Source organism: Anticarsia gemmatalis, chromosome 21 (assembly GCF_050436995.1).
Source record: "Anticarsia gemmatalis isolate Benzon Research Colony breed Stoneville strain chromosome 21, ilAntGemm2 primary, whole genome shotgun sequence".
NCBI lineage: Eukaryota > Metazoa > Arthropoda > Insecta > Lepidoptera > Erebidae > Anticarsia > Anticarsia gemmatalis.
This window is the reverse complement of record NC_134765.1, coordinates 6,166,035-6,191,499: the sequence shown is the minus strand read 5'-3', so window position 1 is coordinate 6,191,499 and position 25,465 is coordinate 6,166,035. Positions and strand designations below refer to the sequence as shown.

The 25,465-nt window shown below is 33.0% G+C and overlaps 1 protein-coding gene across 2 annotated transcripts in view; it reads right to left on the bottom strand.

Moving 5' to 3' along the window:
* Positions 1-25,465, bottom strand: part of LOC142982149 (uncharacterized) — a 56,280-nt gene that overhangs the window by 16,560 nt on the left and 14,255 nt on the right. For both annotated transcript variants that reach the window (XM_076128504.1, XM_076128505.1), the window contains exon 2: positions 134-270. In XM_076128504.1, the coding sequence (XP_075984619.1) occupies positions 134-270 (137 nt within the window). The remainder of the gene's footprint in view (positions 1-133; positions 271-25,465) is intronic.

Below are 25,465 nucleotides of genomic sequence, written 5' to 3'. Positions count from 1 at the left end.
ACAGACAGACAGACAGACAGACAGACAGACAGACAGACAGAGTTACTTTCGCATTTATAATATTAGTATGGATAATCTGTGCTCGGCTCCTTTAACGTGAATCCACTTAAACAATTTAAAATGTTATACATACCTGTTTGCGAGCTACTCTATATTGAACATGGGTGTGCACAAGTTCATCTTGTGTTTGTCTCTTGTCCTTGTTCGTCGCAGGCTCTGCTGCTTTTTCTGTCTCTTTCACTTCGGCGGCGTACGCGCAAAGCACGAGTGCTGTAACAATAACAAAAATAGACGCTAAAATACTTTGTGTAATTTATTTGTTAGTACTTTGACTAACTTTATTTTGGCACTTACATAGCCACAAGTCCCTTTTATGGAATCGATTTTAATTGCAACGCTTGATTTAGCTAAAACCACTGAAAACAATTTCGTCTAGCGTTTTGAAAGCTTCATTTGTTTACAAATACAGTTAAAAACAAATTTTAGTTCATTTAAAGTTTTACCAACTTAATTCAAACGCTAAATGAAACTGACTTGAAATAAAAATAAGTTAGTTTATTTTACAGTTTTCAAAATGTTACAGAAAATTGACTGCATTCTGAAGTATATTCATAAACAGCTAAAAGCGAAGTTAGCCAATGCAATGGCTTCAAATGCCATCTGCTACCTACACTACACGATAATGTCTGTGTATTGACATTAAATTTTACGTTACTTGCAACTTCTTGAGAGCGTTTGATAATAAAATTATTTTAATCTTCAATTAATGTTCTTAGTTCGTAGCAAATAATATTAGTTTATAGTGCTTAGTTAAGTGTAGAAGTTTGGATAAGAGATATCGTTTACTGGCTTTTATTATATAAATAAATGCATTATGCAACGTTTTTCTACTTTAATGTTTGGTTTAAGTTTTTGAAGACAAGAAGCGTTTTGCAAACATTCTTTTTAATGATAAACATCGTGATTAAGAATCTAAATCTTATTTAATAACATGTTACATAATATGATTAAATCCAATCACAAAATCTTCACATTTAGTTAACTGAATAGAGCCCAACGGTACAATGGTATTATACCGCGCAGAATACTTGCAAATAAATCTAGAACATTCCAGTTATTCAATCATATTCCGTCGCAATTCTGTCCCTCGCAATTGTCCTCCACAAGTATTATTCTAACAAGATTGAATCCTCCTTTCGTCTTACCATCTTTCGGATGATTCGTTAACGCAAAACCCTTGACCCAGAAACGCGGAATTTTGGTACATTTCTTCAAATAAAACGATTTCCGATATTTGTCCTGTGACGGAACGTGCTTTTGAAAGGTTCCGAAGATCCATGTTTGTCGTTATAGGGGTTCTTCTGCTCTTATATAATAGTACTTATGTAGTGAAACGTTTGTGAGTTTTGGTAATAACTGTAACGTGAACGTACGAATGTCATAACGTGTCGAAACACCGTGTTAAGATAAACGGTACGTTACACTTAAAGTAAATCACAACATTATCCTTTTATAATTATTTTAGGTTTCTGTGTTAAAGCTGTTTGGTTGGACATGTAGTAAAAAGTTATAATAACTGGACTATTTTAATATCAAATGCACTTAAATCTGTTTATAAAACGAGTCTCTATATCATTACTGGTTTAATCATTATGGTTTAAACCATTTAGATAAATTACTCGCTATATCTTAAGGAGATGTAGAATGAATTACCTACTTTATGACTTTAATCATCAAATAAGTACACAATTTACCCGCAACAACTATATCAACTATTGGGTTTGAACTAAGCCGCGCAAATTACGTATAATCTTATACAAATAAAAAATCTTTTAGGCAACATCGGTAGCAGCCTTAACACCATAATTCACAATCTTATTAATGCGATATCTTTGAATATTTAGACGTTTTTACACACTTGTATCCTAGATTGCCTTAAAATACCTTTTAGTTTTAAATGAGAAATTCTGACCGTAGTACGTCAATATACAAAGTTTTATCTATAAATGGAAGGCAGTAATACATTTCTTTCTGTTCCAGTGACGTCATTAGCTGTCTGCTTTCGTGTCGGGACATTTCTAACGTCTCGATGCTTTTCCGTAAAAGTTTCGGGGTAATGTCTGCAATGCTTGGTACACATTTAAGAACAAGTTTAGCGCTTTGTATCTTGAAATTTTCATTAACAAATCGATTTAGTTTTTTAATGTCATGTTTATAAAAAAAAATGCTGTGCTAGAAAAATATTTCTGCTCGATTATTTAAATATAGCCCAGGAAAGTTCTATTGTGCCTTTGGTGGTACCATGATATTTGTGTTACGCATCCTATATAAGTATAACCATATCAATGTTTTTACTAAGAAGGTGGTACGACGAAACTAAAAAATACAAGGAAACTGCTGCCTAAAAAGTAAATAGAACTTTACTTAGTATAGAAGTTATTTAACACTTCCTCTTAATTTTACTAGCTTGCTACTTGTCCCACAAGTACCACTCAAATCAAAAGATGACACGAATAAATTAAACCAGCAAGTCATCTAGCTAAGAATTACTTTACTACAGACAAACATAATTTACTTACATTATTATGATGCTAACAAACTTTTATAGAACTTGTTTATGCTCGCGACTCCGACTGTAATGTGTTGCATGTTTAAATTTAGTAAACTATTTCGTTTACCGAGGTTTGCCTAATCTATTATTATGCCAAACTTTGTCTTATATCCAAATCGATGCAGCAGTTTCGACAATGAAACGATAAACAAACTAACACATAATAATAAATTGTGACGATGTATTTTCGATTTGCAATCATTAGGAATAGTATTATAATTGGGAAAGAAATCAGTTTACACATGGCGAATTACATCTCCTTTCGAAACCTTGTAACAATTTGACCGTAAAATATGTATAATCATATGAAAGTGGCGATTTAGCACACTAAACGATAATATGCTTAAAATCACTTTCTAACGTACAAAGAAGGTTATTATTGAATTCACTATCTCATTTCGATACGTCAATCAATGTAGGTACACTTTTTGACTAGATAGTTAGCAGATTTTTAGTAATCAATGGTATTATATTACTCTTGTATGGTTTGAGGTCAACTGGGCGATGCTTGAAAATTGTACAGTGTCACCTAAGACCTAATTATGAACATCCCAAGTTTTTAATGCCTTTCAATCTATGTTGATAAGATTCCCTTGGTAAACAGGTATACCAAGTAGCAAATAGACAGATCGATGGTTTCGATGGTTATTCGTCGCTCTACCAACCTCATTTGCAGGTATCATGCAGAGCTTATTTAAGGTAAATAAGACTAGTGCAAGTTGTAACACATTCAATTACAGAATAAGTGTCTTAAAATTAATTGAGACTTAGTAATCCTGTAATATTTACATCAAAAGAGATTGCTCTACTTAAAACAACTTATAAATAGATATAACACGTTATTACATTGTAGACGCAGTAACCCTGACGTTACAGTTATTCCTTGAACTGAAGGCGACGACGAAATATCGTAGCTTTTCTTTTATTTTATAGAAACATTAGAACATTCCCAAGGTCTACCATTGCAGCTGCTGAGTAAACGAAAATTTCATAAGGTTACGATTTGATATACTAACTCAGAACTTGCTTGGAGTTGCAATGTTTATAAATAGTTATTCAGTTTAACAAATATACTGAAAGGGCACTTTTGTTTTAAATCCTTATTTATAGAAATTATATAACAGGCGTCTTCAAACGTATGCATATAGTCAGGTGAGGCCACCATCATAGCACAGGATCTCTTGAGCTCAATTTCTACTTGAAGTAAATAATTTGACACACATATAGGGTTGTACGACAGATATATATTGACAAAGTCTCCTAAAAGCCTCTATTATTGTAAGTTCGCAATAATATGGCTAAAATAACATCGAAATTATTTTACTACTCTAGGCTACCCATATTTACCTACATAGCTCCGTTTATTCTCCTTGAAGGAAACTGTCTCAACCAGTCAGTTCAACTACAATTTGCTTCAATATTCATTCCGACGTAGTATTAACGCAACACAAACTAAACATATTACTTACTGGATGTTAGGACAAAAACGTTACGACTTAACTAGGACAACGGTTGGCATAGTTTTTGTCCTGTCTTAATTCCCCGCTTGCTAGTTTTTAGTAAGTTGTCACTATAGTCCTACAACTCAGTAAAGCGCCTTAGCATGACTTATTTATCTACATTGTAGTTAGTACTGCTGTGTATTTCCAAAATAAAGTTGAAGTATCAAATAGGCCACCGACAGCTGCATAAGCCAAGGAATCGCTAATGTTTTGAATCTTAAATTTCGTTTACCCCCGACGACTGTAAACCTTGTATTCAAGGCTCTCTACAAAGTTGTTGGACTATATGTGTTGTAGATTAAATTACTTTAACTAAAACGTTATTTCAATGTATTTATGCAATATTGGAAACCACTTTTAAACATTGGCAAATATTATTTAGGGCAGCTATAACAAAGTAACATATTATATTCCTTAAATTTCTACGGTTAAAAACAATTTTTCACCAAAAACTTTTATCTAATAGTTTATTATTGCCAATGAAGCAAAACAATCGAAACACACAATAACATAGATTTTTCTTTATGCAGGAGAACTTAACTTAAGTATTTCAGAAGACATTTTTGTGGACAACCCACGAGACAAGGCAAAATTAAATACTTTCTTTCGTTGGCACGTGGCAAGCCAATTTAGCTACTTATTTTATTTATCCCGATGAATACTGACAGATTTCTAAAACCCAAAAGCAATAAGAAAGTAATTTTCCTAGCCATTGGAACAAGAAGATTCCTAATCAGATGAAATGAATCGCAAATGTATTAAAAAGCTTATATCTTGCCTACCGACTAATGTAATACCTACTGGGATGAATAAGGCTCTAGATATTCGATTATTTGTCGGATTTTCATGTCAAATACAATTTATTGAAGGAGATAACTAGATGAGTAATTACTGTAATTAATCCGAGCATATTACGGTATCTATTGAAGAAGGAAATTATAAGATTAATATTCTTCTATCCGAGATTTAGTTGCGCAAATATTTTTGTGACGAAGAAATAATATTTAATTATGCAAATGAAAACTTTGAAATATGAAATTACGACTGTCTGTATGTTATGCTTTTACCAGTAAACTAGGAGAAATCTGAAAGAATTATAGATTACTCTTTTTTAACAATGAGGAGAGACGAAATCGCGGGCAAAAACTAGTGAAGTAATACAAACGTGTGGCTTGCAAAGTTATAATTGTAAAGCCTAAAGCCTAAGCCTATTTTGTAATAAGTTTATTATTACAAAATAATAATCGTCGTTCCCATCTCATTAAACTCAAATAAATTGTTAAAGTTCAAGTACTAACGAAACACCAAATTAAATTTTAATCGTCTTGACATTTTACCTTATAATTATGAGATACTTGAGAAAACATAAAGCCTGTTACACAATGTATATTGTATTCTAGTACAGTGAAACGCATTATAACCATGTCATAATTTTAAAAGCATTTTTATCAATGAAAATCGTCAAATTGCTATGGCTTATTATCTTTAAAGTAATTTTGCAGTTATTGTGTGTTTATTGTAAACTAATATACATATAATCAGATTGATATTTTTATACAAAAAATGCACTTTAAAATGAAACAGTGCATAAATATTATTATGCATAAATATTTTTACTCGTGACTGCAATGTACATACAAAAAAGTAGGATTGAAAATATCACAGAACAATTCAGAGAATATATATTTTTGATTCTAACTGTACCATACGAATTACTTGTTGCGGTTTCGAATAATTAAGGTAACTTTACTAGCATGTATGAAGGCTTATTTGTAAGCCGAATGAAATAATGCGAAACCACGGCAACAACGTTGTTCTAAGGAATTTCATTAATAATGTACTGGCGTTAAAAGTCTTTGGTGAAGATTAAAAGCTTCTGTTCATTTTATGAAATAATTTATAGGAGCGCGTTATTTGATTATTTTATAAACAGAATTAAGATAAGTGGTTTGATTTTAATTGTTGTAATTAGTTAAAAATAAAATGAGAAGATAAGACGTTTTGTAATTTTACAATTTAATTAAAGACCTTTCTAACTGAACCTAGTGATCTGGAAAATCAAATGGGGCTAATAATTGACTACCAGTAATTAGTCTGTAAAATTAAGTTACGTTTATTGCATTTCTATTTTATTCTCTGAAATAGTTAACACGAGGATTATGACTTCGAAATCCTGTGTAAGCTCTGTAAAAGAAACACATATTTAATACATAGATAGTCTATAAAAAGTTAGTTTTAGAATGTGTTAAAAGAAATAATAATATTGGACAAGAATTCAAAGATGTGTTTTTTGTTAAAAATTCCTTGTTCAATAGTATGTCGAAATATACACCGGAGATCCTTTCCTTAGTCCTTGGTTCAAATAGAATTGTAACAAGTATAGTTAAACGATATGAACGATGAAGCAATACTGGTACACCTGACGTCTGTTTCCTGTGTGGTTTGCATACCGAAAGTTGTTCGCAATCATTTATAAGTTACTTGAGAAGCTTATTTACTTTAATGCAATTATGAGTTAAAATGATTGATATTGTTTTTGTTATAAGTTTGTAGGGATCGTCTTTGCTTACCCCTATGAGAAAAAGGTATGTACGTTTTTGTTATAATATTTATCTACCGCATAGTCAATTGTCAAATTAAATTGAACGATGACGAAGAAATCAACTTTAAGTAACAAATAAGCTTTTTGATCAAGTGTGAGATTTTCTTCGCGTTATTTTATATGGCGCTTAAATCTTGCGGTGACTATATTGTAAACGTAAGAAGCTCGATCAAAAATCAAAGATAATATCGTTTCTATCCAATTTCCTGATTATCAACGTGCAATATTGATCTTGAAGAGGCTTTGTTTTGAATAAAAATATTGTCTGATCGGCTTATCGTTTTCACGCGTTCGATATTCTGATTTCGGTAACAACTCTTTTGAAATGTAACAGTATATTTTTATAGGTCTGATCAAAGTGTAAGATTTTTTCTATTATTTTAAAAACTATTAGCTTTTGCTCAGCCGTAAAACTCTTTTTAAAAATAAATAAATCGAGGAAAAGGTTTCAGCATTATCTATGTACTTAATCTTTTGTGACGTGAGCTTTTACAAATATACAATTAACGGAACCAAAAATCTTCTAAACCCAAAATATTTGCCACGACTTTCGACCCAGTGGCAACGGAATAGGGTCCGTTTTAAGCACAGCACACATGGTGCAGTGTAACATGTGTAGATAGATTTCAGTATCTTACCAATTTGCATAGCAAAATGGTTATATTTGACCCTACATAATTTGCTTAGGCAGTAATACATAGCAGGATATAATTAATCTTTGCACACAAGCGGAAAGGTAAGTGCCCTTTGGACGTAGTTCATGCGCAATTTATTGCCATTTGTCGACCCAATAACCCTAAAGCACACTGGCTTTATTATCTTTTGTGTCATCGAGAATTTCATTCAATAGAATTCGATATGACTTATTGCCTATTATGGGTGGTGCCTCGGTACTGCGGTCGCTCACTTCGGTGGTCCAAGCCATGTCTTATCACTGGATAGGTCAGCGTTAGTAGGTTTTGTAGGTAATTTTACCCGGGTTAACAAAGTTAGGTTACTTACTGAGACTTATTTTTAGTCCCAGTAAGTAACCTAACGTTGATACTCTGGTTACTTAGTTTGTCGAAAGTAGTGTGCGGGGTTATATTTCTGAGAATTGATGTAGGAAATTTAAAAGAAACCAATATTGTTCAATTAATCTATTTCAATGTAGAAAGTGAATTCTGCCTATTCCTATAGAAACATAACATTAATATCTCCGATGTTATTCCTTAAACTATTTACTAAAATTTACGTTATATCATTCATAATAAATAAGGTAGCGGAAGCTCTACCCTATGGCTTCCGTTTTCATTTAAAACAGCGTGCCTCACCACTATTCAATAATGTCCCACAAAGTCGAACTTAACTAGATTTATTAAGTGCCAAACCACATTAGCCCGAAATTATGATGGTAATACAATATTGGTGAAATTGTGATACAGGTTATATAGTTTTAAACTATAATGCGGTATTGATATTGGCAACGCTATAGATATGTGAAAATAAATTTATTCAGGTTTCAAGAATCGGTTTAAAGCAAGTATAGTAATAGGGGACACTAATAATGTGTCTTTGATATCGTATGGTATAATTGACTGCAAATTACAGTTCTTGGCATCAAGCATTCATCTTTTGTCGCTTGAACTTTATATCACACCTACAACAGACCCAGAACACCTGAAGCAAAGCCTCCGTGGCGCAGTGGTTTAGTTTAGTGGTTTTGGTCGTGGGTTCGATTCCCTCACGAAACAATTATTTGTGCGATCCACAAATGATTGTTTCGGGTCTGGTTGTACTTTGTATTCGTTGCTTGTATGATTGTAAAAATCCCCTCGACACAAGAGCAATTCTTATTGCGGGAGTTGTCTTCTTAAAGAAAAAAATAAAGATATTTGTTTCATAAAGAAATAATTCTCTCACTCGCAGTTTTGGCGACATGATAACCACCTTACCACTGCTCTAATGACTTCATAATATAAAACAATACAGTATTATTTAAACAGTGAGTACCGGTAAATTTCGAATTACTTTGCAAATGTCTAATGGTAATAGTTACTTTGTATTACACTATTCTAATACTCGTTATACGTGTTAACTGTCGAACTGCCCTACCCTTTGGCTGGTAAAGGTTGGGCCATCAAGTTAATATTCGTACATGACCCCTTCGTAGAGGATGTCTAAATTTAACCTACATGGATCCGGCAGTATGAATACTTTAGCACACGTTTACTACCCGTTTTGGGAAGCTAGAATATCTGCAGTATTCGTTCAATAAAATAAATGTTAGGTTTGTCTGTCGGATGGTTAATTTTCGATCAATTAACAAAGCAAGGAATCGTCGTGATGCTGAATGTATGAATGAGTGTTAATATAACACGATCAATGTTAGAAATATGTTTACTGTCACGTTTTAAAAAGTACTGAATGTACATTAACTTCAGAGGAATTTTATAATCCCTCCCTACCGTTCGTTGGCCAATGTTTTTTTTATGTTCTTATACATAACAGTACTGTTCAAAATGTGACAGATTTTCTTGACGGTGACTGTATGTCAAATGTTGTATTTGATGTCCACTATTATTGACCAAGATCCCAGAGCTGCCAGACCTACGTGATTTTAGCAAAGCTGAAACTTTGAGGATTGTTAGTATAAAGGGTCTGTTAAGAGGTATGCACATCCACTACCTTGAAAGCGGGGCCGTTTCTGAGGTAGCGCGGAGTGAAGGTGCGTAAAAAACGACCCAACCCACGTTATAGTAGCAAAGTTGGTTTTCAGATATGTTATTAATGATATTATGTAGAATTAAAATTGACTATTGCCAGACCGTTTCCCGGGGCCATTACTTCTGCCAGACGCCTTAAATGTTATAAAAAAATGAGGTCAACTACGTCATAGTAGCAAGCCTAAATTTTATATATGTTATTAAAGGTACAATTTTAAGACCCCCTGTATGCGGACAGACCATTCCGCGGGGCCCTTCGTCCCCTAGACGCCATTAAACTTTCCCTATGAGTGCGAGAGTAAGAGCATTATTCATATGCATAAATGAAAAACAATTGAATTAAAAAAATAAAAATTGAAAAATTATTGAATACTAACTGACCCGCGCATCTTTGCTTGCGTCACTTAAGAGAGATAGGTCAAAATGTTACATAAACGGGTTATGTAACATTTTTCACTGGTACTCTGCTCCTATTGGTCGTAGCGTGATGATATATCGCTTATAGCTTTTCTCAATGAATAGGCTATCCAACAGTAAAATATTTTTTTATTCGCACCAGTAGTTCCTGAGATTAGCGCGTTCACACAAACAAACAAACTTCTCAGCTTTATAAAATTAGTATAGATTAAAAGTACTTGGAATGTTTAGGAAGATAAGTAGCATTATTTTGGGAATTATTTTAAAAATAGATATGGTTTACACTATCCACAAAAATTATGAAAAAAAAATTGTAGTCATTCATCATCATCATCATTATCTGAGCTCTTACTTCCCTCATCAAATTGAATATTTAAATCATCTCCACCATCGTCTTCATTGTTACTTGAATTCTCTGTAAAAAAAAATGTAGGTGATGCTGCACGGCTACAACTTTTCATTAACACGTATACAGTCGGCGATGTGAATGAGAAATTCCACCGGCAAAATGTTAAAAAATTCGACGCAAGTAATTTACCTCCTTGTAAATCTGAATTGCTTCAACAATTTCGACGAGCAAATTATATTGCGGGTGTCTGGAGTAATGCTCATATAAAGCGTCCTAGCATTTTAAGCCCAGCAAATAAAGGGTGGGTTCTAAAGGATAACCATTATCATTTTAAGTGGTTTGATGGTGACTAATTGCCAAGTTTCGTAAACGAATCACTTGAAAACGAATTAGGTATTTTATTTTAACTATAAATTAGTTCAATATACCTACTTGTAACTGTTTTCAACATCATTACCTACATTTTTTTTTACAGAGAATTCAAGTAACAATGAAGACGATGGTGGAGATGATTTAAATATTCAATTTGATGAGGGAAGTAAGAGCTCAGATAATGATGATGATGATGAATGACTACAATTTTTTTTCATAATTTTTGTGGATAGTGTAAACCATATCTATTTTTAAAATAATTCCCAAAATAATGCTACTTATCTTCCTAAACATTCCAAGTACTTTTAATCTATACTAATTTTATAAAGCTGAGAAGTTTGTTTGTTTGTGTGAACGCGCTAATCTCAGGAACTACTGGTGCGAATAAAAAAATATTTTACTGTTGGATAGCCTATTTATTGAGAAAAGCTATAAGCGATATATCATCACGCTACGACCAATAGGAGCAGAGTACCAGTGAAAAATGTTACACAACCCGTTTATGTAACATTTTGACCTATCTCTCTTAAGTGACGCAAGCAAAGATGCGCGGGTCAGTTAGTATTCAATAATTTTTCAATTTTTATTTTTTTAATTCAATTGTTTTTCATTTATGCATATGAATAATGCTCTTACTCTCGCACTCATATGGAAAGTTTAATGGCGTCTAGGGGACGAAGGGCCCCGCGGAATGGTCTGTCCGCATACAGGGGGTCTTAAAATTGTACCTTTAATAACATATATAAAATTTAGGCTTGCTACTATGACGTAGTTGACCTCATTTTTTTATAACATTTAAGGCGTCTGGCAGAAGTAATGGCCCCGGGAAACGGTCTGGCAATAGTCAATTTTAATTCTACATAATATCATTAATAACATATCTGAAAACCAACTTTGCTACTATAACGTGGGTTGGGTCGTTTTTTACGCACCTTCACTCCGCGCTACCTCAGAAACGGCCCCGCTTTCAAGGTAGTGGATGTGCATACCTCTTAACAGACCCTTTATACTAACAATCCTCAAAGTTTCAGCTTTGCTAAAATCACGTAGGTCTGGCAGCTCTGGGATCTTACTCTAATAATTTATACAAATATTACTAAGCCACTCAATTGTACCAATTGGATTGGAAAATGTTAGTAGGATTAGTTACTTAAGACGCATAATAATTAAAAAGTTGGCCAATCGTATTACTTCACAGTAATTCGTACTAATAATGTCTCATCTATCCAAATCCCTATCATCGTAGAATCAATAAACGGCGTCCAGAATGGAAAATTACAATACTCCATTGTGGTCCATTTATAGTTTTGTGGTCATAAGCCTTCTGTATTCCAAAGACAGTGCTCGAAGGTCAAAGCGGATGTCCACTGTCCCTCTCGAAACGAAGGCTGTGGTACACTCTCGCTTAATGTACGGTGAACAAAACAAGCCATCTATTAATAGCGGTATATTGTAGAGGTACTTGGTAATATAAAAGATTTGACGTTTTGTTGTTATGTTATATTAAGATCCGCTTGAAGTTTTTTATTTTTTAATTAGATAGTGACTGAGTTAATTGCCTATACTAAATGGCGATTGAAGAGAGTAGCCGTGAGTTTGTTGCTAGCTCTTCTTATAAGGCTCCCTTTCCGATATAGTGGTAGATTCAGTAATTGTAGCGACTATCATAAGTCTCAATATTTAAACCAAATTAATAAATGATTTGATTTTGATTTGATTTAGATTATTTAACACATGGCAGTGTATTTATTTGATTTTTTAGCTAAATTGCATGGAGAACAATGTTCCCAAAAAAAAAGTTCGTTTGTAAAATAATACAGCACTGAATTATTTCTATTTGATAGTAACGCGAATAATTATTTATAAGTGGTTGGAAATTGCTCCTTTGGGTGCTTTGATTTGATCTGCTGTAGCCAATAAAGTTTTGTTCCCATGAAACTGGTTATGGTAATAGTGTAAATAACTTTGATAAATGTTTGATGTAAATACCAATGGTGATTACAGTATGTAAGTATATTCTTATGTTTTAACTTAGAAATTAATTAAAGTGTAATGTCTAAGAGGTTTAAGTTAGACATTGTGAAAATAATAAAGAATTACCATAAAATATTTGCATCAAAATAGCGTTAGATAGATACAATCAAATGTTACGTGCCATCAAATTTCATGTAGTACAAGATAAATATATTTTTTCAAACTCAATTGCATTCATAAATTCAATTTTATAGCCTTTACAAACTTATCAGACTAGTTCAAGCATCTTCAACTGACCTTCGATTTTCGAACATACTTCATTCTTCGAATAAAACTAATAAGATGGCCTTAAAACAAAAGGAGCATAGTTTATTCGAAATTCAAACAGCATTATAAAAAATAATAGTCGTTTTTTACGAGCGTGAAAAATAATTTTGTTTTTTTTTGCAGCCAGTACAGAGTCGGCCCAGTTCCCACAGATTATAATGTCAAATGTTAAACGTATAATAGCGTATATTTAGCTGGCTGTATAGTGTATACTTTTTGTGAGAATGCAAGAGTTGACCTTCGTACCGTTATCTAGATGCTACTATCACTTTTTGAGATCGTTTGCATGCAATGGCCACAGTAGGCGAATTGTTTCTTTTTAAAACAATTGAATCAAGTTCTACAAAAATATGATTTCTTGTCTATTTACCACACTAACCCGAATCGTATTTAATTTAACTGCGCACAGGAATAATATAACTAATCTAAAACATTTAACAGAATTTTCTTGCATATAAAATATAAAGTTTTAAATTACTTTAAAGGTTAATGCCAACAACCGCAAACTAGAACGCGAAAGCTTAGATTATAATAAATTAGTTTCTTACAAATCTTATCGAATTTACATAATATTGGCCAAATACTTTTTAGCAGACTATATTTCAACTTATAAAATTATGCATAGCATTTACTTCGAGGTAAAACATGAACGATAAAAGAGTACGAATAACAGATTGCAACAACAAAGGCTTGATCCCGAGTGATCGATGGCGCACGTGTAACTTTGTCTATTTGATTGCTTTCCGACACAATCAACAAACTCGATTTCATTCGCTTTGAAAACCTCGCCGAATGCCTCTCCACTTATCTCTCTGTCATGTCCAGTCCCACATGTTAATAATAACATAAAAATTCCGCGTTCGGATTAAACTTTTACTTTCACGTATATGTCAATCGGAATAAATTTCTTTGCGAAAAATTTGTAGAAAAAAGGTTGGCGACGCGTGCTCGGTAGCCGGCGTCGTCGACGGACGGCTGAAAGTCGAAAGTGATTGCGTGCGCGCATGGCACGCATGCACAGTAAAAGTAAACTTCCTAATCGCGCGCATCGTTCACACAATGGACAATTATTCGCATTACGACCACTCACGCGACCGGCTTGTGGATTTAGAACTGTGTCAGTATCTCGGAAGGTCAAGCGCAGACGTTTGGAGTTTAATGAAGATGTACGAATAACAGATGGTGTGAAATTTACTCTCGCTTGTACTTGTGAGTCATGTAGTGTTAGTGTAATTACAGCGGTTGGACTACATTTCGATCGTTTGACTTCTTGTTTTGACGAGCACATTTTTTGTGAAATGGTCGCAATAATTATTTTATCGACTTCCTGTCATTATCTGGGAATAAAATATTTCTTTAGAATCACTGGGAATTCTTCAAATACAATTACTATTTATGTATATAAACACCAAAGGTAAAGACACAATATTATATTTATATAGGTATCATCATATCTTCACAGAGAAAATTTTCTATCGCCACTTATCAATAAAAACATAGATTTATTACCGATAATGACTATTTAACGTTCCTAACTCTCGGCTTATTTCAAGTATTTAGAGACAGTAGGTTCTGCTTTCTCTAAAGATGTTCCATACTTATCGGCTATCTTCCTACATTTCACACTAAACTGGTATTCATATACATAATAAATTATGCAAAATTATCGCTCCAAACCGGAGTTCATGTTACTTGATTAATAACGAAACGGAAAGGAATTAATGACAATGTTTCAATTCTAGTTGCTACAAATATGTGGAAAGAACGTAAATTAGTTTAGCAATTAAAAATAAGATTATGATTTAATCGCTAATTGGGATTATTACCCGATTATTTACTGACGTATTATTAAACAGTGTCAGTTCGTACAGATGTAATTGGCAGAATAAAATAAAAAAAATACTTACAACTAGGGCTTAGGGTCATAAGAGACACAAACAAGCCTCGATGATTCTGAGAACTTAAAGGTTAACGTATTACAGATTGTCGTGTCTATGTGTCAAACAACATGCATATCTAATACGCGTAACATTTCGCAGATGAAGCCTAAGCTTTACTTGCCTCGATCCATTCATTAAATATACAAAGGTAACTAACAATTCCTTTTGCGATCACAAAGCGAATAATCGGCAAGATTAAAAAAATAAAACTTACTTTATAAATGTTATTTTTGTCAAAGTAACCTTTGACATTTTTATACAACGACCTCTGTAACCCAGAATCTCGCAAACAATAGCAATTATCGAGGTCCCTTTAAATCATCTTGTTTTTAGCGAGTTCGAGAATAGTTCGGTAGCAATTTTACTCGTAGTTCGAACGGTCGTGTCGCCTTCCAGCGAAATAAATCACTGTCGAAGTGTCGACTCACTGATACATCGGGAGAATGGAGGTCGTTAACCTTTGACCTAATATACCTACCGCTAACTACCTACCATTAGTTTGCATCCATTATAATTGGTTAAGAAAATGCATTTCCTTGCGTAAAGTGATAGAACTAATGGGATATTTTATTTGCGAGATTGTAATGATTATTGCAAGATGATGCAAAATTATCTTTCAAATATAAATTAGTTATAAATTCGTTGTGGGTGTTTGATTATTACTTCAAATATCAATTCAGTAATACGGTTCATATAAAATTGATGTTACATCCCATTTGTTAAGTATTGCTTTATACTTAATGGATCTAAGCAGAGGCTAAAAATCAAAGCAAAAAATATGCCATCTTAAAGAATCTCGCAAATTTTTATTACTCCCAAAAGAAAAGCGGAATTACCGCTTCGCTTTCTTAGATCAAAAGAGCAGTGAGAAGTGAAATTGCGAATCAGTTTGATCTTAGTTTCGTCGCGGACTTTAAGATGAATGAAACAGGTCTGGGGTCAAAGGAAGGGACGTCGTGACGAACAAACATTACACCATTCGTTGGCAACTTAGTGATAATAACACAATAGAGAGTTGCCCAGTTGTTGCTCAACTTAAGGTACTGTAAATGTTATTTATGTGATCGGGAATCGAAGGCAAGTAGGCGAGCTTGCAGCTTAAATTAGGTTCTATTAAATCGGTTTTCCTTTTCCGGTTTCGTAAGATTATTCGCTATTCTAGTTAATTTAACGTAGGTTATAATTTAACAAGTTTGAATGTTACTTTTTCGTACTCTCGATGAAAATAATAAGGAAATGGGAATTTCGTAATTTAAAAAGTAATCACTGACCACAAAAAAGAATAAGGAATTTAAAAAACTGATATTCAAAAATCTTTTTTAGAACGTGCAAAAATTTACGTTTACAATTTACGGCCAGCATTACGCAAGCTTACTAAATGAGGCCTAAACTAGGAACGAATAAATGAATTAATATAAACTATGAATGAACCGTGTAATGCGATACCTGTTAACGCACAGTTTCCTTTAAGGAAATGTTTATAAATGCTGGAATTTCCTTCAAATTTAATAACACATCGAGTAAAACGGGTTGTCATAATTAACACTATCGGCGTATACATTAAGTCATTGAACTAGCTTGCAACACGAAGTTGTTCAACTTTGATTGATGTACACTTTGCTACTGGTTTCTTAAACTAACTTTCGGAATTTATGATATTATTTTGTTGCAACTATGGCTGATTAGTTCTCTTGATTGAATCTGTAGTAATTGAGATTAACTGTACTTTTAAGGTATGAACAAGTAATTATTTTAATTACAATGACTTGCAAACACAAAAATTACAATAACTTCTTTATATCATGTCATGTTCCCAACACTATGATACTGGAGAATTGTCACATTTTAATAGGAACTGCTAATAACGACTGCATAATCATCGACAATTTATTTATTAAAATTTGACCTGCTAGAATATGACTTCTATAAATTAAGAATGACTACAATTTAAAATATCAAACATAAAATTAGAATAATCAACACATATCTCCCTAAAACGGTAACGAAAATGAAATTTAAGTGAAAACAAATCCATAAATCTGTGTCAAACTGGGTGGGAAGTCGACGTGGTTGTAAATAATAGATCTTGTGTACACGCAACATTCCAGTGTTGCCAATTAATAAAGACAATTATTGACAGCGGCTCATCTGATCATGATCTTATTGCACATAATAGCTTCTAAGAACGCATCGTGAGGAAATTGCGTTTTGTTCACTAGCCTCACTTTCATACAGTTTTATAGATCTATTAAACATTTAATATGCTTTACTTTTAGATGTATGGATGCGAATGAGGCGAAGTGCGTCAGTTGTGGCAAGCGTCGTTCTTTGGGGTCTGCCCACCTCTTAGAGGTGCTTGATTTTATGTGTGTATGCCAGAATAGGAATTATATCGCTAATTTATGTGCTCAAAATTATGAGTGATTTTGTATGGCAAAAACAATGTCGCGTAACATCATTGTTTTATTAATGGAATTAATTGAAAATATATAATTTAATATACACATTGTCAGACAAAAAATATTAAGTTGAATTAAGTAAATATGTGATTAAAATGGTTCATAATTTCGCAAGGATAAAATTATAATAATAAAATAGCTCAAATATCTAGGTCATGCACTTAAATATTTCTATTTTTGTTTACTAATCTATAAAACTACTTAAAATATTGCATTATATTATTACGTGCAAGGTTAATTATTATGCATTATAACGCAATAATTATGTTATAAAAAGAAATGTTGCAATACCCCGACTGCTCTTCATGCATAATGCATTACTTTGTTTAAACTTCCGAACGAATAAAAAAAAGCGGAAAATTACCGCGCCATTTTTTCTGTCTATTAGTATTCGTTATTGAAAAATGGAACGTATTCAATAACGTTCCGTTTTGAAATACACTGTTTGTGAGGTCTCGGAAGAAGGTCTTTGAGGAACTCTATGCAGTTACTGTATAGCGCATAGCTTTTGTGAAATATATTCAAACGATGATCATTAAATTGAGCGCGACCATAATTTGTGTTCAGAATAAAATATGGGTAGTAAAAGAGAATTTTGTCCTCATTCGTAATTTTACTAAAAGTCATAGAAAGATTTAGCTATGTATTATGATAAACTTAACAATCTACTACATATATAAATGCATTGTGAACAAAAGCTTGGTAATATTAGAAAAAAACGCATATTGGTTTCAAACAGTTTTTTTGGTATTTCAACCTGTACATTAAAATTTGTTTACCACAACCGGTGTTGCGTAAAGCCACTTTCAAAAGAAATTGCTATGACAGATAATAAACGATGGGTCGCGTAACTAGGGCCTAAAAAGGGAAAACAAAAACCTCCATTATTAGGCGACTATTATTATTGACCTCACGTATAATGAGTTTGAGTGAAAGTGTCACCACGGACATGAGAAAATTGTATCATACTATTGTTTACATAAGAAATTATTACTAACTATATTTTGGTTCGCCGCACGGTTCCGGTTGTGTGGAACTTTGTTTTTCATAAAAACGTTGCATGAAACCTTTCTAGTATTTGTCTTCTACCCGGTTATAAGTTCGTGTATTATTGTACTCCATGAAATTTGGTATCATCCTGCTAAATTGAATGTCAAACTGTTTAGCAAGTTAGTCGTGAAAGCTTACAAGATAGATTTTAACCTGCATTACAGACTTACTTTGGTATTCATATTAATGTTCATGAAACAATCGCTTAGTAAGTTTATTTTGTTACTGTTTAAAGTTATAATCAATGCATTTGATAGTTATATTAAAATAATGATAGATCGCATTAAGGTTTTGCAGTTCCAAATCAATTGCTTACTTTCCTGCGTTAAACTCTATTCATTTATATACAAAACAGTGAGTTATTCAATTACTACTTTTAAATATCAAAGTCAAAAGCCTAGATCTTTTACTTTAATAGCTACAGCTAATTACTTTGTAATACTAATCCAAACTTGGTAAAGCCTTATCTTAAAGGTCTCCTACAAAATTATGTACAGTAATCAAGACTAAATGATCTTTTAATAGAGTATCCAACCCTAATTAGTTTTCTAACGACCACTTACACATTCGAAACACGTATTAAGCAGTTTTAGCTAAAAATAGCTTGAAATAAAAAGCGTTATAACTTCGTATGCAGTTGTTAATTTCGTCGCAAAGGCTTTTGCCCTCTGTCAAATATTAATAAAGTTTCTAATATTTCAGGGATTATTTTCGCTACAATATTGTCTGGTGTGAGATATTTTACTATTTAATGAAAGTAATTATATTCTGATGGTATCTAACACAAAATTACAGGCGTGTTTTAAGCAGCGCTAGTTCTAAATGCACTGTGGTCTGGGTGGTTTCGAAATGAAATAAAACTTATACAACTGCTAATCAAAAGGTCTAAGATTTGTTTCTCGGATCGGGTTAAGTTCTTATAAGCTTTTCTAATTTGTATAAGAGCATTCTCAGTTGTTGTAGTCCGGTGTTTGGTCCGGCCACGTTTTACACGGTTTTGACATATAAATTCACTACTGTTTACATCTTCAGATATAACAGGTATGATGTTATGTATGTTGTTCGAAAAGCTAGAGTTGTTTGATATTGAATGAGTCTAAATGAGTAAGACTGTGTTTACCAAAGAATACGTACACTATTTTTTAAGAAATATCAACGTATATAAAACGTAAGTACAAATACCAAGTGATGTATTTGGTCTAGAATCTAAATCGTCAGTAAGAATTCAATATTAAATCATTTATTTACAAAAGTATTCTAATAACCATTGATCAGATACTTTAAGGCAATCACAATCAATTACAAGCAATTATTGAGACCCGCTATATTTATACAAAATATAATACTTATTTAGAATAATACGATACATGTTTTTCTCCGAAATTAGTTACAAATGTGACTACCTCTGTAGGCGATAGTGTATACGACTGCTGATCGCAAGGTATTGGGTACGATTCCTGGGTAGAGTGCTATTGGTATTTTCTAATTTATAATAGAATATTTATCAACAGTTGAGTTGGGTAACGTGTTCGGTATACGGCACAGGCTCATCCTCTATCACACGAGAAACTAACATTGTTGATGCCGGCACCTTTGCCTAGCAACATTTGGGTATAAAAAGCGTAATGTGATATAAATCAGTTAAAAAAACAGACCCGATGGTTTAAAAAACAGCACAGAACCAGTCTAGCTAAAAGGCAATTCGAAATTCTAGACAGACAGTACATCTGATCGATTTATATTTAGGAATCTCTATAAATTGCGTAAAAACAGCACACCGAGGCGTGCTGGTAGGCAATTTACGTAAGAATTAATCAAGGGATCCATTGTAGGGTGTCAATGAGAAGCAATCAATTAGGCACTCCCTACCGCTCGCCCTTTTCCTTACAATGTTAATGTATTTGTCCTACTTAGGTTTGGAAGTTTCAGGTAACGTTAAATTTAGCACAAATTACGTCTTTTGTTTAAAAAACGTAGGTACATTTTCACCACCTAGTATTGTAGAGATTTCGTTGATAAGAAAAAGCATATTAAGTTCTTTGCAATATTTTTTTTTGAAGTCTGAGCACTGCTCGGTCATTGAACTTGAACTAAGGGCAATGATTCATGCAAAATGTTATACCTTTAATTAGTTGTAGAATTTATGTTTTCTTCTGCTTTAGAACATTTTTTACAGATGAATAAATATGAGGTTTAAATTTAATATTCTAAAAAAGAAAATATGATTCTTTTTAATGAGCATAAAGCTTAAAGCTTTATTTGTTAATTAAAAAACGCATTGTCGGAGACATCGTGAAAAAATAATAAAAGAAAATTATGCTCACATTATAATGTTAGAACAGTAGATTTTCTTTGCCAACGCAATGGAGGACTGTTCTTTTTTTCATTAAACGAGTACATTTGCTGCGAATAAAGGTACGAGAGGATAACAGGCTTTCTACTAAACGAGCATTTTGTGGTGAACTACGGAAACCGTATTACGTAACACTATGAAATACGATACTACTTCTTTTGAGGTTCCATTACGGTGTAACTGTGATAGTAGTGATGTAAATTACCTTTGAAAAAAGGTAATGGATGTTAATTTTCACTTTTGTATTCACTCTAATGTTCTTTTGGTGGAGTAATGATTGTTTAACTGCGTGGTAGAACTTTTATTGCGTAAATGTAGTTAAGGTTTTAATCATTAATTTTGAATTGTTTTGACTGTTTTAGTAGGTTGTTGACCATTGCATCATGGTATTTCCCTTTAAAAATAGTCAAAATGATATATTTAGCATCGGTATCAGTATTTTAGATGCAAAAGATTTCATTTGAAATATGTTTGTGCAATAGACAGGTCAAAATAGTTTGCAATAGTGTCCATATTTAACTTTACGTTATTCGTTATCATATAGTCCGTAAAAAAAACAAAATGTTTCTGTCAACGACAAACTGAAACTATAAAACAATCCTCTGTTATTGTTTTGTTTAAAGCTTCGTTGAATTAAAATAACAGTTTTCATTTATATTTAAATACGAGGAATAAAGTTTTATGGAAACAAAAATAATATACAAATAAAAAGTACGTTGGAATAAAATTGAAAAACATATTGTCATACTCACTTCGTTTAGAGAGTTATTAGCCATCTGTTGTGCATTCTTTTTGTAGTACATTGGGTTGAGTATTTATCTTTGGTGGTTTAAGAAAAACTATTTTTAATCCAAAGTGTAATTACACTATTATAATTATGTTAGATTATTTTTATTATTACATAAGAACGACACGGAGCGTGCCAATGAGGCTGTACTCATTAAAGTTTTAGCAACTAATTCATTTTCGTACTTTATGTCGTGGAAAGATTAAGTGTGACTTTAAGAGTTTTTCTCGCCACTCTGATAGTTGTGTGATTAGTTTTGATCTGAACTGTGACCTGGAAAAGTTTTATAAAGTCTATTTTTGTGTACACGTAGTACAAATTTATCTCCATTTCACATTATACTGTCAAAAGTCATAATATAATGTTATTGCATTTTGTTTTAATGCTAGTACGTCTGGATGTCATTTTCGATTTTAGACGAAATTAAGCAGGGGAATTCTATACGACAAAAGACAATATACACATAAATCTAAATCCTTACTATAAATTGGAATAGTGTCTTTCATATTTTATCTAATAATACAAAGCCAGGATCTTTAATCTTTTTGCATTAGTCTTAACGATCTTAATGAATCTCAAGAATGTATAAATACGATATATAAGTAACACTAATCACGATGTTGCCCTTTAGATAAAACAAGCGATAATAAATTTCCAATATGCACAATGACATCGTTAAGTCAGAGGTGCGTGGCATATTAATATTTTACTTAGAACTTTGCCAATAGAGATCTACACTATACATCTGATGAAAGCATCGGGCGTAGCTTATTTAGTATGGTCTTTGCATCAACGAATCATCGAATAACCCCCGGTTTTTGAGGACATTTAGCGGTAGTTTATCTATTCAAATGTTTTTTTACAAGAGTTTAAACGCTATTGAATAGATAAACTACCGCTGAATGTACCTCAGGAACCGGGGGTTAGTGTGTTTATAATTATTATATCTCTGTTCTGTGCCTCGATTCTCTACTACTATCGACTGCCGACAACCGAACTGTCATCGAGAAATTTTGTATGAAAATCTGATCAGCGCCTCTGACGGGTGTCGTAGGAAACCTCGTATGCAAGCATCAAACCCATGAGCACAGAACGAGATTTTATGTATCAGATACCAAAATAAGTCTAACAATAGCTAGGTTAATATTCGACCCTAAAACATTACAAAACGTATACAATTAAGCGGTCGTCCATCCAATTAGCGCCGACAGAACATGTCTTAACCTAACTTACGACCCGTTCTTTGTTTAACAATAATGTGAATATAACCCGAGGTAACACTGCGCTCGGGTCACAAGACCTGATTGTATTCACTATCCCACCATCATTAGCAACTTAGCGAACATCAAGGCCGAACCACTGATCCACATATTGAACTAGTTTCTCCACATTTTGTAGGTAAACTATTAATTTCGATACAAGGTTCGTACCGTCACGATTGGCATTTGAAGGCATTGTTGTTACATCAATATCCGGAGAAGTTATCTATCAAATCTTAATGGACGTTTCGCTGATTACTAAATAATACACGAACTGTTTTTAAGCAAAAGCATTGTTGATGGAACTTTTGATTCTATGACCTCGAATTTTCAAAAAGGCAGTTTATGTATCTAATAGATACTGCAGGATTTAACGCGGATATTAGACGGTAAATGCAAATTAACTATGGTTATAAATTCTTAGGTATTTGTTCTCACGGATTCGGTACGTTCACGGAACGAGAATAACTAAATAGACAATTGACACGGAATACTTAGTTCCTTTTATTATGATGGTGCAGAAATAAGTTACACGATTCACGATATTGTCTATCAACTTAGTAAAGAGCCTTGCATGCAAGGTGGAAGAATAGAAAATTCGGGATAGCACATATTCACGTTGCCTGTATGCTACTACATTTTTTTTACATACACCCAAATCTCAATTCAAACTCAAAATAATTCGTTCATTATTTTGCTCTTGAAGACTCTTTGCCTAGTTCTTAGACTATAATACCAACTAGGTTTTGCTCACGATGTCACACGCGTGAAAAGATCTCATGTTAAAAACTTCTATATTATGTAAATCGAGGTCAACTGTCTCCGTCTAAGTTTCATAGAAAATGCGATTTAGACGATAAACTAGAACACACTTATGATTATACAGCTATAGAAAATATAATAATAATATCGCGTCCGTTTTACACAAAGGTGTACGAAGGCTACGAAATGCATCCACCTCATACGGGGACTAACCTATTGCCATTTTACCGGGCACGTTACCAAACTCCGGGCTACCATAATAATGATTTTAATAGGAATTAGAAGAGACCGTTAACACTGCCCAATTTGGGAATCTAATGAAGTCTTCGAGTTCAGCAGTCAGTTGGATACATACCGACAAACATACAAAGATAATATAGACCAAACTTACTTTTCTAGAATTATTTTCAGCACTTTTCAACATTTTTCACCAAAATAAAGTTTAGAGAAGCAAGAACACAAAAGATCAGATTATCTTATTGAACAAGGTCGCGTGGTGGATGCACACACGATCCCCTGAGCACCCACTCCGCGAGAGGGTTTACAACGAAAGAGCTGGCAACGTGCCACACGATACGGAAATTAACATAAGTATACTCAAGCGGTTTGGTTTTACACTTCTTTAATGTGTTCTTGATAGTTATAGTATACTGACCCCAGAATTAAATAGCCTATAACTACTATTACTAACTATTTGATTGGATCGTGTGTCGACCAAAGAAATAAATTCTTTACATGTTACATAGATGTAAGAAGTTATAAAATGCATTGGGGTTTAAGAAGATAGATAGGGTTATTTTTTAGATTTTATATCAAATTCGAATTACGTCTTCGAGTAGTAACTATATGCCGAAACATAATGGTAAGTTGTGTAGTCGCGAAAAATGTAGCGATTGATACATCGTACCCATCGCTCCAATACATGTTTACGTAATGTTACATTATGTTAATTAAATAAATATACGATGAGGTTAATTATGTTTTTGTTTACATTTCATATCGATTCCCGAAAAATATGTTTTATAAATTGCAATCCCGCTAATAAAACATTTTAATCTCATATATCAGACTTTCATTCATCCGAAATGGTTTCCAATCGTGGTGTTTGAACAGCCCGCTCGTTTATACCGAGAGCAAATAAGCACCAACGTTCAGAATTTCACGTAACGAGCTCTCCGTGCCATGGGCAAGATATGGAGCAGATGAAAAATTGTGCTGTCTGAAATGTTCCTATTTTTCTTAACAATATACTGAATTAAATTGAACAGTTGAGGGAAGAAAAGTGCAATTATATACCTTAACATTGAAAAATTATATTTTAAATATAATTAAGTACGTATACGAAATTCGTCATAACATGACATAACAAGTTTTAACTACAGTTCAACGACTTAGTGAAGAACTTTGTATGCAGGGGTTCGTTCCAGGGGAAGTATACTAAATTCAAAGTTTAAAATATCAATTGCCCATAGCCTTATCTAGTTGACGGTGGCCTGTTTCGAACACATACTTTATTTTGGAAATGTACAGAATAATAAGCTAGATAGGTCGTCCATGCTTAGGATCTCTATTTATTTGTCGGTCTACCTCGATCGGTTTCTATAAGAATTTGCAAACATCGTGATTAATCTAAAGTCACAGTCTGTTACAAAGAAGAAGTTATGACACTTTTCAATATTTCCGAATAGTCTCACGACTGCACCATAACTAGTTCATTTTATAAGCCAATATTGACAGAGTTCGGCGCCCAACTTGGCAGTCACGGGCTCACGGCTATTGATTCCGCACATGATCAGATTAAAAGTTTCTCATCACATAGTATAAAGCTAACGATACGTTTATTTGGCCTTTTATTATACTGATTTATACCTTTGATGTTTGTTTCAAATTAATTTTAGCGAATGTAAAAAGTTGTAAGTATTTGCTTGGCTTTAGCATTTGTATTAGGTCGAAAATGGGCTAATGTATTTTACAATTTGATTTCTAATAATAAATA